Raw genomic sequence first — 27,717 nt, forward strand, 5'->3', positions numbered from 1 at the left:
TATAACTGACATAAATAGCATTGTATTAGTGATAGTAGTTATTGAGATATAGAAGGTTAAATTTTGAGGGTTTTGTAAGTCATTCAAATTTCAAACCTCTATATCTCTTTTTCTATCGTTTAGAATTCAATGATTTCTTCACCCAATTGGAGGGAAAAGAAAGCTCTATAACTGACATAAATAGCATTGTATTAGTGATAGTAGTTATTGAGATATAGAAGGTTAAATTTTGAGGGTTTTGTAAGTCATTCAAATTTCAAACCTCTATATCTCTTTTTCTATCGTTTAGAATTCAATGATTTCTTCACCCAATTGGAGGGAAAAGAAAGCTCTATAACTGACATAAATAGCATTGTATTAGTGATAGTAGTTATTGAGATATAGAAGGTTAAATTTTGAGGGTTTTGTAAGTCATTCAAATTTCAAACCTCTATATCTCTTTTTCTATCGTTTAGAATTCAATGATTTCTTCACCCAATTGGAGGGAAAAGAAAGCTCTATAACTGACATAAATAGCATTGTATTAGTGATAGTAGTTATTGAGATATAGAAGGTTAAATTTTGAGGGTTTTGTAAGTCATTCAAATTTCAAACCTCTATATCTCTTTTTCTATCGTTCCGAATTCAATGATTTCTTCACCCAATTGGAGGGAAAAGAAAGCTCTATAACTGACATAAATAGCATTGTATTAGTGATAGTAGTTATTGAGATATAGAAGGTTAAATTTTGAGGGTTTTGTAAGTCATTCAAATTTCAAACCTCTATATCTCTTTTTCTATCGTTTAGAATTCAATGATTTCTTCACCCAATTGGAGGGAAAAGAAAGCTCTATAACTGACATAAATAGCATTGTATTAGTGATAGTAGTTATTGAGATATAGAAGGTTAAATTTTGAGGGTTTTGTAAGTCATTCAAATTTCAAACCTCTATATCTCTTTTTCTATCGTTTAGAATTCAATGATTTCTTCACCCAATTGGAGGGAAAAGAAAGCTCTATAACTGACATAAATAGCATTGTATTAGTGATAGTAGTTATTGAGATATAGAAGGTTAAATTTTGAGGGTTTTGTAAGTCATTCAAATTTCAAACCTCTATATCTCTTTTTCTATCGTTTAGAATTCAATGATTTCTTCACCCAATTGGAGGGAAAAGAAAGCTCTATAACTGACATAAATAGCATTGTATTAGTGATAGTAGTTATTGAGATATAGAAGGTTAAATTTTGAGGGTTTTGTAAGTCATTCAAATTTCAAACCTCTATATCTCTTTTTCTATCGTTTAGAATTCAATGATTTCTTCACCCAATTGGAGGGAAAAGAAAGCTCTATAACTGACATAAATAGCATTGTATTAGTGATAGTAGTTATTGAGATATAGAAGGTTAAATTTTGAGGGTTTTGTAAGTCATTCAAATTTCAAACCTCTATATCTCTTTTTCTATCGTTCCGAATTCAATGATTTCTTCACCCAATTGGAGGGAAAAGAAAGCTCTATAACTGACATAAATAGCATTGTATTAGTGATAGTAGTTATTGAGATATAGAAGGTTAAATTTTGAGGGTTTTGTAAGTCATTCAAATTTCAAACCTCTATATCTCTATTTCTATCGCTCCGAATTCAATGATTTCTTCACCTAACTTTAGGGAAACGTAAGCTCTATAACTGACATAAATAGCATTGTATTAGTGATAGTAGTTATTGAGATATAGAAGGTTAAATTTTGAGGGTTTTGTAAGTCATTCAAATTTCAAACCTCTATATCTCTATTTCTATCGCTCCGATTTCAATGATTTCTTCACCTAACTTTAGGGAAACGTAAGCTCTATAACTGACATAAATAGCATTGTATTAGTGATAGTAGTTATTGAGATATAGAAGGTTAAATTTTGAGGGTTTTGTAAGTCATTCAAATTTCAAACCTCTATATCTCTTTTTCTATCGTTCCGATTTCAATGATTTCTTCACCCAATTGTAGGGAAAAGTAAGCTCTATAACTGACATAAATAGCAACCTTCTAGTGACAATAGTTATTTAGATATAGAAGGTTAAATTTTGAAAGTATTGTAAAAGGGACAAATTTCAAACCTCTATATCTCTTTTTCTATCGTTCCGAATTCAATGATTTCTTCACCCAATTGGAGGGAAAAGAAAGCTCTATAACTGACATAAATAGCATTGTATTAGTGATAGTAGTTATTGAGATATAGAAGGTTAAATTTTGAGGGTTTTGTAAGTCATTCAAATTTCAAACCTCTATATCTCTTTTTCTATCGTTTAGAATTCAATGATTTCTTCACCCAATTGGAGGGAAAAGAAAGCTCTATAACTGACATAAATAGCATTGTATTAGTGATAGTAGTTATTGAGATATAGAAGGTTAAATTTTGAGGGTTTTGTAAGTCATTCAAATTTCAAACCTCTATATCTCTATTTCTATCGCTCCGAATTCAATGATTTCTTCACCTAACTTTAGGGAAACGTAAGCTCTATAACTGACATAAATAGCATTGTATTAGTGATAGTAGTTATTGAGATATAGAAGGTTAAATTTTGAGGGTTTTGTAAGTCATTCAAATTTCAAACCTCTATATCTCTTTTTCTATCGTTCCGAATTCAATGATTTCTTCACCCAATTGGAGGGAAAAGAAAGCTCTATAACTGACATAAATAGCATTGTATTAGTGATAGTAGTTATTGAGATATAGAAGGTTAAATTTTGAGGGTTTTGTAAGTCATTCAAATTTCAAACCTCTATATCTCTATTTCTATCGCTCCGAATTCAATGATTTCTTCACCTAACTTTAGGGAAACGTAAGCTCTATAACTGACATAAATAGCATTGTATTAGTGATAGTAGTTATTGAGATATAGAAGGTTAAATTTTGAGGGTTTTGTAAGTCATTCAAATTTCAAACCTCTATATCTCTATTTCTATCGCTCCGATTTCAATGATTTCTTCACCTAACTTTAGGGAAACGTAAGCTCTATAACTGACATAAATAGCATTGTATTAGTGATAGTAGTTATTGAGATATAAAAGGTTAAATTTTGAGGGTTTTGTAAGTCATTCAAATTTCAAACCTCTATATCTCTTTTTCTATCGTTCCGATTTCAATGATTTCTTCACCCAATTGTAGGGAAAAGTAAGCTCTATAACTGACATAAATACCAACCTTCTAGTGACAATAGTTATTTAGATATAGAAGGTTAAATTTTGAAAGTATTGTAAAAGGGACAAATTTCAAACCTCTATATCTCTTTTTCTATCGTTCCGAATTCAATGATTTCTTCACCCAATTGGAGGGAAAAGAAAGCTCTATAACTGACATAAATAGCATTGTATTAGTGATAGTAGTTATTGAGATATAGAAGGTTAAATTTTGAGGGTTTTGTAAGTCATTCAAATTTCAAACCTCTATATCTCTTTTTCTATCGTTTAGAATTCAATGATTTCTTCACCCAATTGGAGGGAAAAGAAAGCTCTATAACTGACATAAATAGCATTGTATTAGTGATAGTAGTTATTGAGATATAGAAGGTTAAATTTTGAGGGTTTTGTAAGTCATTCAAATTTCAAACCTCTATATCTCTATTTCTATCGCTCCGAATTCAATGATTTCTTCGACTAATTTTAGGGAAAAGAAAGCTCTGTAACTGACATAAATAGCATTGTGCTAGTGATAATAGTTATTGAGATATAGAAGGTTAAATTTTGGAGGTTTTGCAACTCGTTTATATTTCCTCCTGATGTATTTTTGCATCGATACTCGCAATGATAATCAGAAAAAGTTTACATCAGCAATAGCATGAAGAACTTGAAGAAGAATAACGTTTGAAAATGCCGTTTTTGCTCATTTTCCGCATTGTTTTTTTCTGGTAATCGATTAGATATTGGTTGTTGTAAAAATATTACAGTTATAAAGGAGGATTTGCCTTACATTATAAAGAAAATAGGGGAATTTCATCTTTTACAATAAAAGGGAATAAAAAAAATTTTCAAAGTTGGGTGTTTTTGGAACGATACGTTTTTACGAGCAATTTTTTGACGTTGAACCCTTATACTATACAGGAAGTTTAAAAATTTCATTTTCATGAACGAAAGAATGGAAACTAGAGTGACGAAAATCGGAATTGCAATTTCCTTTTCTCAGTTTTATTGGGATCATTTGGGAATATGAGATCTTCTAGAAAAATGGGCTCTTCCGCTAACGATAACTTCTCTTTCTCGCTTACGCTGTCATTATTAACTTTCTCAAGACCAGAAGGTGCTGCAGAAAAAGAAGATGATTTTTTAGAAGTAAAGCCTAAAAAAAGAAAGTATTAAGGAAGGAAGTTGAATCCATTCTTCAAATTAAGATTAAAGACAGGAGATTAAGGTTGAAATAAAGATTGGTGAGAGTAGAAAAATGTGTTCTGAGATGCTGTCAGCAAGAGTGGGGAAATTCTATCTGCGAAGGAGGCGGAGACCTACATCAAGGCTAAGTCAGTATTATTACATTCCTAACAACGCAGAATCCCTGCCTCTCGCCAAGAGGGAGTATGGGGTCAGAGTGATAAAGGGGAGAGACAGTTCAGATCACTCATATCCGTGGGAATATCAGATTTCTTTCATTAATCACTAATAAAACAACCACCCTCTACGTCTAGCTGGATATTTCGGTTGTCATTTCCGCTTCAAAGATTATGCAATTTCTAATAATTTTCTTAAATATTTTCCGGTCTTTGACAAATTCTTAGATTTATGTCAATTTGCTTTCAGTAACGTTTATTATCGTAACTGGTATTTTTCATTTTATAACAACTTTCTGTGCTAAAGGGAAAACATTTCTTGGTCTTATATATAAAGAAATTTATGTTACGTAAAAGTAAAGCCTATCTCTTAAGGCTGGCATTATGTCCAACTACCAAATTAGGTGTCGCGAATGGAGATTTAGGAAACATATAAAGTAAAGAAATTGCCTATTTTCCGCAGGCGGGCTTTACGTCCAACTACCAATTAGGAGTCGTGGACGGAGGCGATTAGCAAACATACTTTACTATAAATTACTCATATTAACCATTAAATAAAATCCAAGGCCTAGTCCAGGGGAAATCGAACCCACTAAACCAACAATACATCTTAGCATTGCGGGTCTAGCGTATAACCGCCTAACATGCTTTACTGTAAATTTCTCATATTAACAATTAAATAAAATCCAAGACCCAGACCTGGGAGAATTGAACCCACTAAACCAACTGTACATCTTAGCTTTGCGGGTCTAGCCTATAACCACCTAACATACTTTACTATAAATTACTCATATTAACCATTACATAAAATGCAAGGCTTAGACCAGGGGAATCGAACCCACTAAACCAACAATACATCTTAGCTTTGCGGGTCTAGCCTATAACCGCCGAACATACTTTACTATAAATTTCTCACATTAACCATTAAATAAAATCCAAAGCCTAGACCAGGGGAATCGAACCCACTAAACCAACAATACATCTTAGCTTTGCGGGTCTAGCCTATAACCGCTTAACTTACTTTACTATAAATTTCTCATATTAACCATTAAATAAAATCCAAAGCCTAGACCGGGGGAATCGAACCCACTAAACCAACAATACATCTTAGCTTTGCGGGTCTCGCCGCTTAACCGCTCGGCTGTAAACATATATTATTATGCTTAAAAAAAAAAAATCACAGTTCAAAAGATGGCTAATTGACTAAAGAAGATACAGAAGAAGAAATCAGCAAGCGCCCAAAATTTCATTCATACTTCAGTTCACAATTTCAGCCAATTAGAAACGTTCGAAAAGCTTATTTGTATTAATGAAATTTGTTTCCGATTTTTCACCTATTTTTCTGTGAATTGATTTCTCTCATTGGTGTTTTCTAAGTCTTTTATTAACTTCGGAAGTTCGAAAAATTTATTCTTGAATTTGACAGAATATGGTAAAGATACATAAAATTAACTGTGGAAATGTTTTTTTCCATTTCAATTGATATTATTTAAGTAATTTTAAAGCATTAAATTTTCAATAATATTAGGCCTTAGGCTGGCCGTTTTTCATCTACAAAATAAATATTGGTTTAGCGAACAGTAGGATTCTACAGTAGTTGATTGTAATAGAAGGTTCGAAACTATTAATGCATTGGTTTCTAAAAAGTGCTACTGAATTAGTCGCGCCTAATTTTACAAAATAATTCTTATTAATATCAGCCTTTTTTTTTTAGTTATGGCGGATACATAAAACACAAACACCAAGACCAATTTGTAGAACTCACTTTTCCGGGCTCAGAGGACTTGGAAAATCAATACGAATACCTTTCCTTTAAAGGAAATAAGAGAAAACAGAGAAAAACGTAAATATTTCCGGCAGAAAAAAAAAAACAACCCTTTAGAATTTCCCACCATTTCGACGTTATCTTCATTATGCGGGAACACACTCCTGCTAGTTTTTCTTACCATTTTCTTTATATACTTCACTAGGACGCATGGTAGTAACTCCCTAGGGGCTGTATGTGGAAAACTCGTAACTTACATCACCCTATATCTTCTTGATACTCTACCATCCCCCCTTCTACCAAAACTCTACCACGTGAGAGTTGTTCGGCCTCTTTTCAACCCTGTTGCCTGAGGAACGGTGGTGTACGTGAGGTGAAAGGAGAAGAAAAATAAGGGGGGAGGAAAAGAAGTAGAAGAAGAGGAAGAAGAAGAAGAAAACCCTCAGGAAAGTTGGAATGAAAGGTTACAGTAGGAGATGGTATTTTTCTATTTTGGACAGGACAAAGTAGGGAACTGGTGTACCCTGGAAGGTTTACGTTACAGATGGCGACGCCTCTTCAACTACGATAATGAGCATTCAACAAACCCTCCGTCCATCAGCCCTTAGGGCTGCCACGGACAACGTTCATTCCCAGATGTATGGCTGCGTTTGGCGTCACAAAGTGAATTCAGATTTTTCTTTTTTCTATTTTTACAAACTGCGTAAACCTTTTTTTTTTTATAAAAGTAGTCGCGTCGCTACCAAAAGCTATTCATATACCACTTGCATTGTTATAAGAAAGATATCCGAGACTTTTTGTCTGGTTTTTACCATTTCACTTTACTCTGAAGACGAAAGAGCATTGAAATAGATGAAATAGAATAAGGAGGGAAACGTTTTAGCCTTTCCTTATCTTCCTTATCACTTGAAATAAAAAAGTTTTGTTATTTTGAATATATAAAAATAGGTAATTTAAAAATTGTTTTGAATGAAGTAAAGTACAGTAATTGCCTATTTTTATAGGCGGGCTTTAGGTCCAACTACCTAATTAGGTGTCGTGCACTGGGGGCGACTAGCAAACATACTTTACTATAAATTTCTCATATTAACCATTAAATAAAATCCAAGGCCTAGACACGGGGAATCGAACCTACTAAACCAACAATACGAGTACATCTTAGCTTTGCGGGTCTAGCCTATAACCGCCTAACATACTTTACTACAAATTTCTCATATTAACCATTAAATAAAATCCAAGGGCAAGAGACCGGGAATCGAACGCACTAAACCAACAATACATCTTAGCTTTGCGGGTCTAGCCTATAACCGCCTAACATACTTTACTATAAATTTCTCATATTAACCATTAAATAAAAACAAAGGCATAGACCGGGGGAATCGAACCCACTAAACCAACAATACATCTTAGCTTTGCGGGTCTAGCCTATAACCGCTCGGCAACGTGGCGCCTTGCTTTTACTAATTAGTACATTCCATTCCTGGCTCCCAAAAAATTGTTTACTTAATGATATCTTTATTAATTAAAACCGACAGGTAAAATGTTGCACTAAGTTAGAATGAGAGCTGATGGGGGGTTGCAGTTCCACAGTTCTATAAGAAGAAGAACGAAATGGAATCCTCCAGAGGTGAAAATGGATGTCAGAGTGTAGATGTATTAAGCAAATTTCATTCACATCTCTCTCTGTTTTAAATGAGTCTGATGCAATTAACGTACTCAGGCAAGTGAAATAAATAGGGTAGAATTGCGTGTGTGGGGTAACGGTGGATGGAGAGGTGTAGTACACGTATGGTAGAAGTTCCAGAGAGACGGGCAGCTTCCAGAGTACCGCTGTTGGTGTTGGAAGAAGCCTTCTTGCAGTGTTGTCTCTATTAATATTTATTTAGGACTGTTTGAGGTTGGAAACAATGAGTCATCTCCTACCTCCGCACTCACTTCCTTCCAATCTCTTTCGCTCGCCCTCTCTCTCACTCTCTCTCTCTCTCTCTATATATATATATGTATATATATTCAGAGCAAGTATAAAGCTGGAAAAGTGGTTTCCATGATGAAGAAGAAGGCGTAGGAAATGCCAAAACGGCAGTCTGCACAATTACAGCAGTAGATCTCTTAGATTAAAGTAACGACCACATATCTTCAGAGCAGCTTGTATTACAAAATTGCATTTAGTTAACCAGCTAGGGACTTACCCACACTGGAATTCTCCATAATTCCCCCCCCCCCAAAACTGGACATACACATCTTGGTATCTTTCCCTCCAAGTGGATGAACAAGCAGCTTACTGAATTCAGTGAAATAACTGAATTTTATTCTCTGTAGGGAGGTGAGGGGGGGGGAGATGAATAAATAGAGGTGAAAAAGGGTAAAATCTTATTTCATCCCATTTTCCTGGACTCCAGGCTTAATAGCCTGGGATTCTTCTTATACTGAGAGATATCCATGAGTGTAGGAAGATAGATGGGTATTTAGGCAGAGTAGAAGCCACCTAGCTGGGATTTCTGAACCTCCTCTCCGACCAGTATAGGGTTTATATTACATCCATTCCCCTTAACTCTTTAGCTCTCTCACCCTAGGGTTCAGTAGTCGGCTACTGGCCCGGGAAAGATATAGGCTGAATAAAGGGGGAAAAGCTAGGAAGCTGGGGAGGTGGGTCTCAATAATTCAACAGAGAGCCGGGATCAACCTATCCCATTTCCTCGCACCAGCATGCGGCCTCGTACGTTACCCCTATCTAAAGCATTTTTAGGGTTCGCTCACCTTTCACTCTAATTTCATTGCCCAGACACTCCTTCCACTTCTTGTTGGTCAGCACTAAACCACATGTTCCCTCTTTCCATAGAGGGGGACCTCACTTATAACCAGGACTTCCAGCAATAACCAACCATACACACACACCCAAACCCACAAACTCCTGGTGAACATTTATTAAAACTAATTAATTACCGGAAACACAATTCTAATCATGGATTTACCAGATTTCTGGACTGTTGGTTTGGTTGGTTACAATTTCCCAGTGGTTTCAACAGGGGGGGAGAGACACCCAGTCCCGCAGTAAATTTTTCGCCATCCCAAGGGATTCTGCTGTGACCATCATCATCCTTTTACTACTGTTCCAACACAACATTATCAGCATTTCTGGTGAATATTTTACTTTTATGATAACCTAGGAAATGCAAATGGATAAGTGGAAACTGCGAGTAGCTCTTATCATTGAAAACTTAATATCGATAATAATTTCTACGATTTGTATTGTATTAATCCCAGTTTAGCAGAAATATGGAATTTAATATTGCCTGATCGATTTCGTACCTAGATAATCAACCAAAAATTCCATACTACACTCTTGACTAGCTCTAATCCTCTTGTACTGTCTCTTGCTTCCTCTGACATCTCTAATACTCCTCGCCGACTGAATCGCCAGTGGCCCCGCGACTTCCTTGTAGGCTGAAGACCTAAATTATTACTCTCCTCTCTCTCCTCTCTCCTCCTCACATTCTCCTCCTCGTATTCTCCTCCTCATATTCTCCTCCTCATGTTCTCCTCTCTCCTATAGAGAGTGCTACCGCTGGGTAGTTTCTCTCCTATAGAGAGTGCTACCGCTGGGTAGTTTCTCTCCTATAGAGAGTGCTACCGCTGGGTAGTTTCTCTCCTATAGAGAGTGCTACCGCTGGGTAGTTTCTCTCCTATAGAGAGTGCTACCGCTGGGTAGTTTCTCTCCTATAGAGAGTGCTACCGCTGGGTAGTTTCTCTCCTATAGAGAGTGCTACCGCTGGGTAGTTTCTCTCCTATAGAGAGTGCTACCGCTCGGTGTGTGTGGTAATTTATAATTAGCCATTTCCCCCACTATTGGCGGCTTCCTTTGCAAGTTTATCAACAATTTCATTTTCTTTTATACCACAATGAAATCTTACCCACGAAAGGGACTATTCTTTCCCGGCCCCAAGCGGATAGTACATTGTACAGTTCTATTACCCATTTCCTGATAAAAAGTGTCAAATATTAAATTAAATTTTCACAAGCTTTTCCTAATCAGGCTAACTTAATTAATACCGCCTACTTGAACTGCAAATAGAACTTATAACATTAATTATTAAAATTAGACAAATTTCAAAATATCAAATCATTTTAAATTTGATGAGCACTAACTAAATTACCAGTAAAGTTATTGGGAACAAGAATTTAACGCCAAACCCCCCACTCAACTTGCTCTGTCTCATGCAGATAAATTGTGGAAACAGAGAGCGATAGTAACAGCAATTTAGGGGCGCGGCGTATATATTGTTGAGGAGAAGTTTCTGCCACTACAGTTGCTGGTCAGTAATTAGACTTGAAGCTGACGTTATGTTGTTTTGCTAACTACGTAGTGGGTGAGTGGGGGCAGTGGGCAGAGTCTTGTCATAGGGAAGTTCCGGTCGGCGATGGGGGACAGAGGAAGTACCAGGAGACGGGGAGCGGCAAAATAAGCTGAACATTTTAACATCTACGAGGTTACCATGTTACCACGAATAAGTTCTTGATATGTTGGTACATCTGTTCGCTCGCCTAAAGCATAACTCCAAAACAAATCTCGTAACATTTGCAAAAGACACGGGAGTGGACGGACGAACGTGAAGAGAGAAGAGGCATCTCTCTCTCTGCAACAGCATCCTCACACTACTCAAATCACACGCAATTCTAATTAAATACAGTCAGGATAAAGAGGGATGCCACATTAGTTTCCGCAGTTACTCCTTCCTGTGTGTGGAATGTGTGTATGTCTGTGCGTTTAAAAGAGAACGCCAAGAGCGACAGAAAAACTAGCGAACCTGCTCACGGCTATTGCTGATTATTAAACTTTATCTTTGGATGAAATAAGAGCGCTAACCATTCATCCATACCCCTTACGGGAGTCCAAGCGGAAATGAAGAAAAGTCAAATACAGTAACCACAGTAAGAGAGCGTAAAATTAGGTGGATTTTGCATCTTCTCTTGTAAGTAAGTCATTTAAGTAAATAACACCCTGAACTGAAATTGCTGATATACTATGGCAAGATGAAAAGTTGATCATAAACTTGATCCTCTGTGGTATTGATGTCTCTTTAAATAAAAAACGAGGCGCCCGGGGAAGCCGAGCGGTTAGAGGCGAGACCTGTGAAGCTAATATGTATTGTCCCAGTCTTAGCCCTTGGATTTTATTTAATGGTTAATAAAAAAAATTTATAGTAAAGTATCTTAGGCGGTTATAGGCTAGACCAGCAAAACTAAGGTGTATTGTTGGTTTAGTGGGTTCGGTTCCCCTGTTCTAGGTCTTGGATTTTATTTAATGGTTAATACAAAGAATTTAACAGCAAAGTATGTGTGCTAGTCGCCTTCGTCCGCGACACCTAATTTGCTAGTTGGGCGTATACAGTCTGCCTTCGAAAATAGGCAATTACTTTACTTTTACTGACTTTTGGACATTCTCCGATGCTACCCTATAAATAAAATAAGGGCAAAAAAAAAAGAAAAGTGAGAGGGCCTCGTTTTACCTATAATCCTTGAGTTAATTCTAACTACTAAATGAAACATACTTTATAAATTAGAACATTAATTATTTTTTACCCTGTTTCCTGTTGCAGATATGTTACAAGATGATCCAACGATAATATTAGAGAAGAACAGGTATTCAGTTGGTGACGTGTTGAGAGGAAATTGTACGACTCCGCCCTCAGATCCGGCCGCCAATATCACCTGGTTCATCAACGGCAATGAGGTAGGCATTTTATTTTATTTTTTTAGCCAATTTTTCATTGGACATTTGGCTAGTCCACTTCCGCTACGGAGCTTAGAAGAGAGAGAGAGAGAGAGAGAGCGCATACAAGATCTGCATAATTTTCTGCAGTATAATTATTCTGCATAATCTAAACAGAAAGTGAGCATAGTAAATAAATATTTACTTAAAAATTGTATTTATTTTATTAATGTATTCAGTAAAGCTTAATTTAAAATGTATTAAGCACCGATATATAAATCTATTAAACTAAACACTAGAAACTACATTAAGCCCAAAGTAAACACAAATTCTAGAATCAATAAAATTTCTCTCTTTAAATTGTAATTAATTGTAAACAGTTCTTATTTACTTTAGTCTTCCTTTACATTTACTATTAAAAAGGCTTTTAACTATTTAAATAAACAATAAGGCAGGAGATAAATAGTAAACTATTACCTTAGCCTTATTTTTAGGACCTTAAGGGAGTAAACGTGAACATCTCAGACGTTCTCAATTAAGAAGTATATTGCCTATTTTTTCAGGCGGGCTTTACGTCCAATTAGGTGTCGTGGACGGAGGCAACTAGCAAATATAATTTACTATAAATTTCTCATATTAACCATTAAATAAAATCTAAAACCCAGACCGAAGGAATCGAACCCACATACTTTACTATAAATTTCTCTTATTAACCATTAAATAAAATTCTGTAATCTCCTGATGTCAGTGACTTGGTATGGTAGTTAATATTTGGAGGTATCTGGGTATCTTATCCCTGTGTACTTTATGGTTAGCCTCTTTTTTAATGGAAAAGAGGGTTCCCACCCCCACCCCCACCCCAAAAAATGAGTCATAAGCTAAATGCTGGCTAATGGCAGCATAAATGCAAAAAATCTAAAATGCTGATTAGAAGTTTGGTAGTACAAGGATTTGGAAACTCGCCTGGTCACCACTTAGAATTATTTATGGATCCTTTTTGTGGATACCAGGTCCAGGATATTTTGCCGTTTGCAGAATTCTGAAGTTAAAAGAGGGAATCACGGCATCATCTCATGAATGCTGAGGTTGTGAGTAGACATGATTCTGGATAGGATGTTCGATTGAGACTGAGTTTAGCGGTGGGCCAGCTTAGCTGGCTTTCAAGTTCGATTGGTTCGTACAGCCTAGCTCAAGTTGGGCCTTAATTGTTGATCCCATGGTCAGTTTCTTTGCTTTGGGCCTAGTCCCAGGTCCCGAAATAATCCTCAACAACCAAGCTTGCTTAGGGTTTGTTTTCCAAATGTGTTTCCGAACACAATTCAGGCTCTTTCCAATCTCTAGGATTGGGATTGAGAACGTGTTGATTGCTTTGAGTAGATTGTTTCTATGTGTTTTTCGCAGCCTAATTAAAAAGCAAACTATTAATAACTCTCACTGCTCTTCATCAGTTCCGGCAAGCTGTCTTATTTCCTGTATTACTGCCGGTGTTGCTCTACGCCAGCTTCGCCTGGAGTCCCTGACTTGTATTAGTAGCAACATCCAGAAACTCCAGGACAACGCAAAACAAATTTCTGAGACTAGCGACAGACTCTAGAATTGACTCCACTCCACGGAGACTGCGTCTCCGTACATTCCTATATCCAAAATCGTCAGCTCAAAACTCCTTTCCATCCTAGACTGCCATTCTAATCCACTATGCCGCGACATAGCCTTAAACTAAAACATATCCTACTCTAACTCTCTACACCAGCTGCAGGTTTTTCCTCTCCTTTTTTCCCTGCATTCCAATCCTCCTCACCTAACTTTTCTCTTACTTCACTTAGCTTAGAAGGTTGAAATGTTTTATACATTTATACTTCTATATTTATTTTATGTATTGTATATATTTATTATAATAAATATTTATTCTTCTTCTCTCTTCCTGTATTACGCATCTGTATTAGATTAATTCTTACTTCTATCCAATCATCTTTAAAAAAAAAAAAAAATCTACTTTCATCGAGCTTTATTATGTTGAGAGGAAAATTAACCTATTTATTCTTATTTTCCCATGTAATTAATTCGTTTCCTACAAGTTTTCCCTTGTTCAGTACAATTCTCGATAATCTGAGAACACACCCAATAATAAAAAATACAAAAGTATTCAAAAAGAATACTTTTTTTTGTATAAACGAAAAACTCAAACAGACAGTAAAAGCTCAATTTCCCTACAAAAAAGAAAAGCTTTGAAATTTATCCAAAGCTCTACGCATAATCGCCTACATTCACCGCAGTTTTATCACAGAACTTTTCATCCTGTTTTTATTAGCTAATAAAAAAAAGGAAATAAAATAAAAAAAAATTATAAACAAAAATAATAATAAACAGCTCTGTTTTATATTTAGTTTCTCTCTCTCTCTCTCTCTCTCTTTCGTTCTTGCATTTTCTCTCTCTTTCTTCCTCAACAGTGGTACCAACCTTGAATAATAAACACTTTCATTCTTTTTTCTTTTTTTTTCTGTACTAGGGCTGTTTATATTTCCACGGCTGCCTTGTTTATTATCACGTAATAAAGAGTTCTGGGAAATATAAATTATGTTTTCCGTTCACTGTTTTTTAAAAAAGAAAATTATTTAAAAAGAAAAATAATAATCGTGCAAGCTTATTGTGTATGTTTTCATTAAAAAAAAAAAAAAAAAAAAAATCTATTATAATAACTGAGAAAAATGGTAATTTCGTTGTTATGTTTTGGTACCTCCTTCTAACTAAGGACCTGGCATCCAAAAATAAATCTAATAACATCAAAATAATGAATAATGAACGGCTACTGTTGGCTTCTAATGCCTCCTTTAAAAAAAGTAAAGTAAGTAAAGAAATTGCCTATTTTTTCAGGTGGGGCTTAACGTCCAACTACCGAATTAGATGTCCTGGACGGAGGCGACTAGCTAGCATACTTTACTGTAATTTTCTCGTATTAACCATTCAATAAAATCCAAGCTTAAAGACAGGGAATAGAACCCACTAAACCAGCAATACATCTTAGCATTGCGGGTCTAGCCTATATCCGCCTAACTTACATTACTCTAAATTTCTCATATTAACCATTAAATAAAATACAACGCCTATACCGGGGGAATCAAACCACTAAACCAGCAATACATCTTAGCATTGCGGGTCTAGCCTATAACTGCCTAACTTACATTACTCTAAATTTCTCATATTAACCAATAAATAAAATCCAAGACCTAGACCTCGAATCGAACCCACTAAACCAGCAATACATCTTAGCATTGCGGGTCTAGCCTATAACTGCCTAACTTACATTACTATTTTCTTTTATTAATGAATTATTTTGATTCGTTTAGGTCCCCCCTTACCTTCTCTTGTTCCTATTAACAGGAAATAGGATGAAAAAAAACGGCAAAATAAAAAAAAATGGAGAAAAACTTTGTGAATTTCCGAGTGGAAAAATCCAGAGTGAAGCTGCAAGTTTTTCCTTCAATTTCCCCCCCTCACTTTTCCACACGACAATATAATTGAAAAAGTTTATGAAGAGCTTTTGAGCTTTTAGAAGACAGGATGATTGAATTATCGCCGTTTAAGGATTTGTGCAATATCATCGCTTCCGCTTTTTTTTCCAACCCCCCCCTTCAGTTTAACTTTTCTAAGTGCCCCTGTAATTTTTCCTGCAAAGCAGAGATTGGGTGTTGTAGTAGTAGTAGTAGTAGTAGTAAAACCAGTTTTAGTAGGATTATCATAAATAGCCTGTCTAGGATTTCATTTCCAAGTTATTTATTAGCGCGATGTCACACTGATGGAATAGAATAGAATAGAATAGAATAGAAAAGAAATTTATTATTCTGGGACAATTGTCCCCTAAGAATAAATACAGGTACAAATAGAGGCCTTAATAGTTTGGCCTGTGATTATACAGAAATTAAATAAATAAATAAATATTTACAAAAGTGAAAATGAAAGTAAAAATAAAATAATAAAACAGCAGAAATTAAGGAAATGAATTAAAACAATTAGAATTTCGGAGGAAGCTGAATAGAAAGGAGATAACTGAATAGACGGGATTTAAAGATGGATAGGGTAGGAGCATGGCGGACAGATGAAGGCAAGGAGTTCCATAGAGAGGTAGCACGTATGAGGAAGGACTTGTCAAAGGATGAGGTACGGTGAGAGGGAATATAAAGATCAGATGAGCGAGATCTAGTGTTACGGGAATGGATGGAGGATTTAAACTTAAGGAGTTGAAAAATATAGGAAGGCCTTTGAGACTGGATGACTTGAAAAAGGAAAGAAGCCAAAAAATATTGGCGGCGATAGACAGGAAAAAGCCACTTCAACTCATCGTAGCAGTGCGAAATGCGAGAGTCTCTGGAAATGCTGAAAATAAATCTTATGAAGCAGTTCATGAGGCGCTTAAGCTTAGCTTCAATATCACCAGATAGACCGCCATACACTAAACAACCATAGTCGAAATGGGGGAATATAAGAGAGGAAACTAGGAGTTGCCGGGTCTTAATTGGAAAAAGGTGACGGGAACTATTAAACTGCTTAAGGATATGGATGGAACGGCGAGAGATTTGGGAAACATTTGGGAATCTGTTGAAAGAATGTTGAAGGATTTTTTTTATCACTGGTTATTCCTCCCCGTTCCTGGAGAACCTGAGGGAAGGTTACCTGGTATTTTTTTTTTGTTTTTTTTTGGAAGTTATTTATTGTGTTTGTGTGCTCTTGTTTGGATATTAACCATTATTGTTTATGAGGGCTGGAAAGAAACGATGTATTGGTATTCACGGCTACTGTTGGCTTCTAATGCCTCCTTTAAAAAAAGTAAAGTAAGTAAAGAAATTGCCTATTTTTTCAGGTGGGGCTTAACGTCCAACTACCGAATTAGGTGTCCTGGACGGAGGCGACTAGCTAGCATACTTTACTGTAATTTTCTCGTATTAACCATTCAATAAAATCCAAGCTTAAAGACAGGGAATAGAACCCACTAAACCAGCAATACATCTTAGCATTGTGGGTCTAGCCTATATCCGCCTAACTTACATTACTCTAAATTTCTCATATTAACCATTAAATAAAATCCAAGGCCTACAAGCGGGAATCGAACCCACTAAACCAACAATACACCTTAGCTTTGCGGGTCTAGCCTATAACCGCCTAACATACTTTACTATAAATTTCTCATATTAACCATTAAATAAAATCCAAGGCCTCTAGACCGAGGGAATTGAACCCACTAAACCAACACTACATCTTAGCATTGCGGGTCTAGCCTATAACCGCCTAACATACTTAACTGTAAATTTCGACAAGACATGTTATACGCTGACCGGCACCACATTATTTAGAACTTAAAGTTGCACCCCTATAAGTCGTAATCTCTTTAAGGCCATGGCTGCAGAGAAGATGAGTTAATTAATAAAATTAACGATAACAAGAATCTTTGAGGATTTTGCAAAACTTGAAGGTGGAAAAGCCAAGTGAGAAAAAGTCGCAAGTTTTGGTAGACTACCTAATTATGAAGATTGTGTTCAGATCTGATAAGGTTTTTTTTTTTTTTTGTCACAATAACATCATCTTAGCTTCGTGGGTCAAAACTTTAAACGCCCGTTCGACTATCGTGACCACTTGCTTCTATTAACATGAGTTTTTGTAAGTATAAAAAAAATCGAATGAATATTTCAAATATTTACAATACAAAATGCCTCTTATACTTTGTAGCAGTTTTCCCCTACCCTCCTTATCCTTTCGTAGTAATTTAAATTTTCAAAGGATGTGTACACCAGAGCGTAAAACGCTGGTCCATTCAACATTAAAGAGAATTCTTTATAATGACAGTTTTTATCTTTCGATACATAAAATACAAAATATTTTTTTATCAAAAGAAAATATATAAAGTAATAATAAATTAATTCATACTTTATTAATAAATATAATTAATTTAAAAAAAAGATTAATTTATATAATGGGGGAAAAACATTTCCTGTAAAAGAAAAATTAAAAAAAAGAAGAGAAAAACCAGTGGAAATTCTCTGTAGTGAGAAACAGCCAATAAATTGTTCCCATTTAATTAATTAAATGAACATTTATGATTGTAGTAGGGGCTGGCTGTTTGTTTTCGCATTGATTGCGTGTCATAATGCTCTAGCAATTTATTTCAATTCCAGCTAAAAAAAATTATTAATTAATTAAAAAAAAAGATTTACTCTTACTTCAAAAAAATATTTAATTCAAGGCGCGACTTGAACACTGTACACCCACCTTATAAGTGTTATTCCAACTTAGCGAAGATGCCGATCATGGTTTTTAGAGGATGTCTTGAGAGTATGTTCATACCAGATTTTTCAATTCCATTTTCCACCACACTTTATTAATAGAGACAATATTTAAAAAGGAAGCGGTGATAAAAAAAAGAAAAGAAAAAGTCTATTAAAGAGATGTACGTAGCAATATTGGAGAACAGTCATGAGGATGAACAGGATCTGTAGAGGAATACTGGGATGTTTATAGTATCGGAGTAGGCCCAGGATGTGTGCCAAGTTGAGCACAAAAAGAAGGAGTGCAGAGGAAGAGAGAGAGGGAGCTATATTGGAAAGCAGCTGATTAAATCCGGATTTCCCAGCTTCAGAGCCGTCTCCCAGGGGTTTTTTTTGCATTAGCAAACCAAATTCTAGGGGGCGCCACAATTGGCGAAAGATTTCCCTTCTCTGCGGTCCAGCTGGATGACAATCTTCTGGATGACACTCCGCTGCTAATCGCTTTACGAATATCTCTCTCTCTCTTCTCTCAGTGCTCATCTTTCCACCAATCGTGGGCGCTCATACTAAATCCTCCCTACTTATCTCCCAAATTTTATTTTATTTCCTACCTGTTTTCTTTGCATTTACTTATTGAGGTTTGGAAGACGAAGTATAAGATGAATTATACTTTAAAAAAGAAGTAAATCTTACGAGAAAAAAAAGATTAAAGAAACGCTAGTAAAGATGCTGCACTCATTAAATAATTTCTCATACTGCCAAAATTCCCTTCTTTTTTTTTAATTTCTCTGACAAAGGTAAGAGAAAAATTAATTTTGTATTTTCACAGGAAATACACGTAATTGTTCTGTAAGAGATAAAGTTCGTCAGTCTATGTACGTCACTAAAATCAGGTAGACAATCACCTTGAGACACACCGACAAACTCAAATAAGCCACAACTTGATATGCCATTTTACTGGTTAGTATTTTCCAGTTTTGGTTTAATACTTATGAAGGCTGCATTAGATCACACTTTTTCGGAATACGCCGATTTAGTAAAGGACCAAGGCGCCACGGTAGCCGAGCGGTTATAGGCTAGACCCGCAAAGCTAAGATGTATTGTTGGTTTAGTGGGTTCGATTCCCCCGGTCTAGGTCTTGGATTTTATTTAATGGTTAATATGAGAAATTCAATAGTAAAGTATGTTAGGCGGTTATAGGCTAGACCCGCAAAGCTAATGTGTATTGTTGGTTTAGTGGGTTCGATTCCTCGGTCTCTAGGTCTTGCATTTTATTTAATGGTTAATAAAAGAAATTTGCAGTAAAGTATGTTTGCTAGTCGTCTCCGTCCACGACACCTAATTGGGTAGTTGGACGTATATAATACGTAGTATGAACTTTAACTTAACATTTTTAACATCTATGAGTACATTAGATCTAATAGCAGTGTCAGTTTCTCTATAAAGTATCATTTATGGAAGTACAGATTTTTTACTTTAAATATTTTTAAAAAAATTGGTGTTAAAACTACATCCGGTTTTTTCATTTTTGCTGTACACTCTGCGTTAACTACTTTTACTCACGAAATTGGGCTCTCATAAATTTTGTTACTTCCGGTTAAAGACTAAATTCCCAAATTTGTGTGCTAGGACTATTTTGTTTAATTAAGCTGCATCAATATCTGAAGTCGTTGACGCCCGGAGCTTTATACAGGGCACAGCCGGCCTCTGTACAGTGTTGTTTCCATACAGACAGTACTGTCCATTACCGGATAGTGAACTGTAAGAAGGCTTCTAGGGCTTAGGGCAAAAAAAAACTAGGACCATAGTTCCTAATTATCATACGCCCTCAAGAGAAAGGGTCTCCAAAGTTGTTTGATGTAAATTTTGATGTCTTTGAAGAAAAATAGTTCCCTAGTTCTTCTTTAGAATAAAACAGTCTATTTTCTGGGTCACATGTTTTTACATACTTATTTCCTCGTCTTTTACACAATGTTTCTTTCCCACGTTTCCACTTGAAGAATAAATGATGTATTCTTGACGTCCGCCGCCCGCTTTTACTAGGTGGAAACTAGTAGGGCGGAAATCCGTCCCTTGAACACATACACACACACACACACACACCCAAGGCTCGTACTTCCTTCTACCATTCAATGACGGGCTAACAACTTCTCGCCAAAACGCCAATGATAAATTACCAAGCTGTTCGGTGTTTAAGTAGTTTTTTTTTTAAGTTGCAACTCAGAACTTTAGTTGAACAGATGAGTGCCTTGGGCTACTTACTTTACAGCCATATAGATTTACATTTTTCTCACGCAGGGGCACACTTTTGAATCTAGTTTTTTTTTTTTTTACGACATTCGAATAATGCAGCTGATTATTTCTATCGGTCGACCTTTGGTTTAAATAAAAATGAGAAAAAATAGTTAATTGTTGCGGATCTCTGCTTTCTTATTGTATTATTAATATGTTAATAGTTAGTTGCTAAGATTTAGACTTCACTTATGTTTCCATCACGCTTTACACTTGCTGGCTCTGATAAGTTTATCTCTGGTGATCGGGTATATGATCGAAACCAGCCAGAGCTACAATAAAACACATTTCCAACAGTTTCCTCTTTTTTTCCTGATTGTGAACATACAAGAGAAAAAATCACGCGTATGTTCATGTTCACAGATATTGCTGACGACAATTTGGACAACAGTTGGTTGCAAGCATCATCATAGCTGATGCTGTCCTCCATTTAATATGAGTGAAATTAGTCACTAGTCGAGGGCAGCATATGTTTTCTGTGGGCGAAAAGCGATGAAAAAGGGTAAATTATTGAGGAAAATTCCCACAGCCTCCAGCGTGATTCAATCATCAATCTGTTGGGGGTGGTAAGGGGGGTCGTATGATCTCTGCCGCCCTCTACATTATTTGAATTCATAACAAGTTATAGGGGCGGAAGCCACGCCGTCAAATCAGAATCCAAGGCCAGGGGGTGGATGTATACTGGGAATATATTGGGTATATTAAAGTGATGGGTATAGGGTTCCCCTTTGCTCCACCCAGGACCATGTCAAGCCATAACAATATATCACACTCACACACATACACACAGACACACTCACACCAAACCTATGATTATATTGCATCAATTTCAAAGCAATATACATGTAATAATACTTATTTGTTAAAGCCTCCGAAATGAAATGATTTTAGAATAAAATCATTGGCTATTTTTTCGATTTGGATTTTTTCGAATATTTTGTGATTGGTTGAAAGCAATATTGACAATATCCAATCGTGTGTTTTGTTAATCGATATTGTGAAAAATGTTCAACAATCACATTGTGATTGAATTTGTGGAAGTTAAGACGCTAAGCCCCTGATTAAAGTAGTCGGACCTATCGTATTTTCCTGTGCTGCAAGCAGCTAGGCAAAACTTAACTCTTTGAGGCGCACGATTTTAAAAAAAATAAAAGCTCTAGTTGCACAGAATCTCTTTTATTATAAAAAAATGGAAATAAACATTCATTTCCATTATTTTACGTATATAATCATCCCTCCCAAATAATCATCACTCTCAAAATACGGAAAAAAGAAAAGAAAAAATTAATACCATTTCAATAGTCCTTTTTTAGTGTGGGGCGCTGGTATTGTATAATACCACTATGCAACTAATGCTTTATATGATGTTCATTCAAACACATCTTTTTACCAAAACAAAGCGGAACTTTGCAGATAGTTCAGCACTGTCCTTCAGCGCACTGTTCCTTGAAATGTTTAAGTTCCCATGTTTTGATCCAATTTTTTATAAACAATATATGAATTAAACAACAGCTGCATCCAAATAATAGAACAGTATGCGGTGCCACCATTATTTTACAATCGGTCAAGTTTATAATAAATATAAAAATTATTTCACTTATTTTCGCATTTACCATTGGTGCATAGCACTGCCAACTGAATGAAAAACTTTAAAATAACATATTAAGGTGTATGTATGAATAACTTCCAACTTTTCGAGGTGGGTTAAAATACGAGTATATCCCACCATGCAGCAAAAAAGCTAAGCAAAAGGTGGGACAGTTTTTAACCCACCTGGCCCCAAAGAGTTAAAATAATGAAAACTTTTAAAGATTTTAAAATAAACAAATGAATGAATGTAGATTTATTACAAAATAGCAATAAAAGGAAAACTAGGAAAATATTTAATAATGAATAGAAAATAAAAATAAAAAAAAAAACAACTGGACAGAGTGGAAAACGTCATTTCAAATTAAGTTGGCCCTTTAAATTATTTGAGCAGAAAGCGCCCCAAACAATTTGTTTGAATAATTCAAATGTAATTACTAAAGCTACCACCAGATAGCTTTACTTACACACACACTGATTCAATCTATGCGGACAGACACACCCAATCTCATAAAGCGAAATAAAACTTCCAAAGCTTTTTTTGCACACTAGAACTTGGATAGTTGGAACAAACGATTTTTTTTCTTCATTCCATAGCCTCCATTTTGTTTTTTGTTTATAATAAATTTTCAACGCGATCACTTTGAGCTAGAATGCACCTTATGTGACTACTCTCTTTATCAGCTGTTTAATTTTTGTTTTTGTTTGAACGTTACCAAGTTATTTACCCCATTGTTTTGATTTTTTCCTTCTTAAAACAAACAATTATTGGTTATCTATTTATTGTGAGACTTTGCTTCATGAAAATTAAAAATTATTATTTTTTTTTTTTTTAATAAAGTTGGTCTTTTGGTTGCTAAATCATTGTCGTCATGTGGTACCCCTGCTGTTTGTGTGATGATGAGCTTAAGTTTGCCTGTGGTTTTGCTAAGTTGTTCATGTGTATTGTGTGAGTATTTAGGGCTTGTGTTAGTGTTAAGTGTTGTTAGTGCGATGACGAACTTAAGTTTACCTGTGGTTTTGCTAAGTTGTTCATGTGTATTGTGTGAGTAAATTAGGCTTATGGTAGTGTTAAGTGTTGTTAGTGCGATGACGAACTTAAGTTTACCTGTGGTTTTGCTAAGTTGTTCATGTGTATTGTGTGAGTAAATTAGGCTTATGGTAGTGTTAAGTGTTGTTAGTGCGATGACGAACTTAAGTTTACCTGTGGTTTTGCTAAGTTGTTCATGTGTATTTTGTGAGTAAATTAGGCTTATGGTAGTGTTAAGTGTTGTTAGTGCGATGACGAACTTAAGTTTACCTGTGGTTTTGCTAAGTTGTTCATGTGTATTGTGTGAGTATTTAGGGCTTGTGTTAGTGTTAAGTGTTGTTAGTGCGATGACGAACTTAAGTTTACCTGTGGTTTTGCTAAGTTGTTCATGTGTATTGTGTGAGTAAATTAGGCTTATGGTAGTGTTAAGTGTTGTTAGTGCGATGACGAACTTAAGTTTACCTGTGGTTTTGCTAAGTTGTTCATGTGTATTGTGTGAGTAAATTAGGCTTGTGGTAGTGTTAAGTGTTGTTAGTGCGATGACGAACTTAAGTTTACCTGTGGTTTTGCTAAGTTGTTCATGTGTATTGTGTGAGTATTTAGGGCTTGTGTTAGTGTTAAGTGTTGTTAGTGCGATGATGAACTTAAGTACGCCTGTGGTTTTGCTAAGGTGTTCATGTGTATTGTGTGAGTATTTAGGGCTTATGTTAGTGTTAAGTGTTGTTAGTGCGATGACGAACTTAAGTTTACCTGTGGTTTTGCTAAGTTGTTCATGTGTATTGTGTGAGTAAATTAGGCTTATGGTAGTGTTAAGTGTTGTTAGTGCGATGACGAACTTAAGTTTACCTGTGGTTTTGCTAAGTTGTTCATGTGTATTGTGTGAGTAAATTAGGCTTATGGTAGTGTTAAGTGTTGTTAGTGCGATGATGAACTTAAGTACGCCTGTGGTTTTGCTAAGGTGTTCATGTGTATTGTGTGAGTATTTAGGGCTTACTTTAGTGTTAAGTGTTGTTTGTGTGATGATGAGCTTAAGTTTGCCTGTGGTTTTGCTAAGTTGTTCATGTGTATTGTGTGAGTAAATTAGGCTTATGTTAGTGAATATATTGGTTTTGTGACCGTAAATTACTAAATTAAGGATTTAGAATTGGCGAGGAATCGGTCAAATAAAACAACTCGTCTTTTTGCCAACGTTTCGACAAATATATATTGTCCTCTTCAGGGCCTGGATATTACAAATACAAAACAATTTACAGAGTCAGTTACATAGAAAATCAGTAAAAATAGTAATATAAAAATAAAATACAATGCCTACATTCTTTATAATTATGGAAACCGTACGTGGCTATGCGGGTTGGTTGAGCTACAGAAAGCTAAGAGCCAGAACTGGAGAACAGGTATATATAAATATATTCAGATTCAGCGGGGCTTACACTGAAGAGGACAATATATTTGTGGAAACGTTGGCAATAAGACGAGTTGTTGTTTTTATTTGACCGATTCCTCGTCAATCTTGAATCCTTAGCTTATTTTAGTATTAAGTGTTGGTTGTGCTGTTTTGGCTGGGATAACCATAGGGACGCTAAGATCAACTGAAGAAGTGGCTTGTCCATTTCCCCCCCCTTTGGCGATTGTCAAAAGTTGTTTAGAAAGCTGCTAGTCATATAGCTTTCCAATCTGTCTGGAATGGTCTGTCTGTAAGTCTTAACAGTGAGTTTATAGACCCCCCCCCCAAAAAAAAATGGCTCAATACTCTAGAATTCTGAGTGTCGATCAAGGATTATACTTGAGGTACGAGGACAGATGATTTAGGATTACAATTCTCCATATATAAAGTTATTAATTTATAATTGATGAAGTTTGTCACGTTAAAAGTGCCACGCTGCTATGGAATCGACCCCGAAGTTGATTGGTTTTTGATTCCTCTTGAACCATTTATTGACTCACCCTGGAGTGCTGTATCCTGGACTTTAGATGGGAATAATTCATGCCTCATTGTCACCCTCTTAAGTGAACGCAATGTCTTGCGATGTCACCCCTTTCATCTCCTCGAAGATGCATAAGTTTTCTTCTTCAGAAGTTCATTGATTGCTTCCTATTTTACTCTATGATGGCATCAAAAAAAAACCCAAGAGCATGATGTTATAAGGACAAAAAACACAAAGCATGTTCTGCTGTTCCAAACTTTTTGCCGCATCTGCGACAGTGAAGAAGGGTTCAACATCTTCCAAAGATTGCCTGAAACTCTGTCTGAAACTCGTAATTTACGTTAAAAAAACTTGTTTTTTTTAAAACGAATCTTTGCATGCATTAACTAATCAGACCCAAAAATATGCCTTTGTTTAAATTTTCTAAGAATTTAATTTAGACTTTGCTTGAGTTTCATAACAACTTTCTTTTTATCCATCCCCTACTACTTTCTAAAGCTCACAGAATATAAAGGCGGCTTAAGGAACTTTAATATTTGAAGGACGAAAAAAGGAAAATGAAGTAGTATTTTCATTTCCTTTAAAACAAAAAGGAAAAAGAATTCAGAAAGGGCGAGACTCGAAAGATACAATTGGCGCAGAAACTACATTACTTCTGGAGTCAGTACAGGGCTTCCCCCCCCCCCTGTATCTGCTAATCTAGAAGTCCATGGACTTACTTACTCTGAGATGCTCTTGGGCTGTGAGGAGTACAAGAACTTGAACAGTGAAGAGCAGCCGAAATCTTGAGACGAGAAGTGAGAGATATTTTAGGGTGTTAATTTGGGAGGGCTACGATATGTCCCTCTAAAGGGAAGTATCCACTTTCTCACAGCCTACAAAGGGTTCTTGGATCGTCCTTTCTCCTTTTCGCGCCCTTCATCAGACCTTGGACAACCTAATATTCCCTTAAATGAAATTCTCATCCAATAACCTTCACAGAGATCCCTCATTCCAACACAATGATGCTGCTCATACTCCATATTGCATTTCACTTGAGAATCCTTTACAGCTCTCATCCAAGGATGTGTGAGGTTGTACTGCTATTTCCTGTATCAATGATATATCCACCTTTCTCATGAGCAGAGAATCGCAGAATCTATTAAGTTGACCCTCTACGTTCACATAATTCGCTCCACACCTCATCGTGGTTTCTATTTTCGCAAATCGACCACTTACTGCAGAAATGATCCTGTAGAAGTAAGGCGCCACGGTAGCCGAGCGGTTAAGAGGCGAGACCTGCAAGGCTAATGTGTATTGTGGTACTGGGTTCAATTCCCGGTCTTAGGCCTTGGATTTTATTTAATGGTTAATAAAAGAAATTTACAGTAAAGTATGTTTGCTAGTCGCCTCCGTCCACGACCCCTAATTGGGTAGTTGGCCGTTAAGCCCGCTTGAAAAAAATAGGCAATTACTTTACTTTTAATTCGCTCCAGATCCTAGAGTAGTGTAATTTCCCGGTACAAAAAGCTGGTTGTAGTAAATGGTTCTTTGTACTTTATTCGACCTAGATCCCTTTTAGATCAACATAATTTCCTTCAAAATTTTTCCAATGAATAGATTTCATTGTGTAAAGGTGTGCAGAACGCCTACCTTTGAGATTATGCTTAAAGAAGACGAAAAAGTACCATTTACATATGAGCAAAAGTCAGCCATTAAGTAGCGTATGGAGGTCAAATGCCCATTAAAATGCAAACACCATACCCAATGTCGTCGACCAGTGCAAAGGTCATTAAGGATGATTGCAACGTCTACATTCAATGACAAATTCCAGTCTGCCACCTGTTATATTGATTAGAAATTATAATTGCCTAAGACACTTTAATTTACAGATCCACCGTGCGTATAATATTAAAGTATAGATTGTAGTTTGTACGGCGAAGGTAGAAGTCTTTTACAATCGATTTTTTTTGTCACGATTTTTCACGTTTGCTGGGAACAGTAATTATATTAAGTTGATAACTATTTATCGTAATTAGATTTATTATTTATAGCAAGCCCATAGTTAAGTTAAAGGACAAAATTTTGACCTTCAAAAAAGAAAGAAATAAAAATGATATCTTGTCCCAGTTGGCAACTCGCCTGATGTGTATATAATGAGCTAGAACATTTCTCTTGGTATGTCAAGTTATGAAATGCCTAAATTTACTATACTTTAAGTGTATTCCCTTTTTTTTCCCTCCTGCGGAATGGCCGGGAGAAGTGGTATTGCACAGGGACTTTTGGAAGCTGAGAATTCATCACAACGGAGGGGAAACAAAAAAACTCCTGATCTCCTGGTCTCCTGGTCGTAGGCTAACACGACAGGAGCTACTCACCAGTTTTACTGGGATCTAACTGTCCTCAACGAAACATCCTTAATCAAACTTGCGGGAAAAATGTTTCCAGTTAAAGGGTTTTCGTAATTTAAATTGCTAAGTTTAAGAAAAATCGTGAAATATGGAAAATCTTGAAATATGGGAAAAATTTATTCAGAAAAAATTGTCTTTTCCGGCCAGCTGATTTACATAAAAGTTTTTTTAAAAAAAATTTCTAGCATTTGATTCTTATCATTTTACAGATGGCAAACTACAGTACAATAAACTGTAATGGCAGTTCAGAGG

General features: G+C 35.8%; 1 protein-coding gene and 1 non-coding gene across 3 annotated transcripts in view; one reads left to right on the top strand and one right to left on the bottom strand.

Moving 5' to 3' along the window:
* LOC141458844 (cell adhesion molecule 2-like) overlaps positions 1–27,717 on the top strand; it is a 601,780-nt gene that overhangs the window by 515,269 nt on the left and 58,794 nt on the right. For both annotated transcript variants that reach the window (XM_074137381.1, XM_074137380.1), the window contains exon 5: positions 11,875–12,008. In XM_074137381.1, coding sequence (XP_073993482.1) covers positions 11,875–12,008 — 134 coding nt within the window. The remainder of the gene's footprint in view (positions 1–11,874; positions 12,009–27,717) is intronic.
* Positions 26,249–26,324, bottom strand: LOC141459024 (small nucleolar RNA U3). The gene has a single exon (XR_012461366.1). It is a non-coding gene; the product is annotated as a small nucleolar RNA U3 (small nucleolar RNA).

This window comes from Rhodnius prolixus, unplaced genomic scaffold (assembly GCF_049639745.1).
Source record: "Rhodnius prolixus isolate KJV_2025 unplaced genomic scaffold, Rpr scaffold_5, whole genome shotgun sequence".
Taxonomy (NCBI): domain Eukaryota; kingdom Metazoa; phylum Arthropoda; class Insecta; order Hemiptera; family Reduviidae; genus Rhodnius; species Rhodnius prolixus.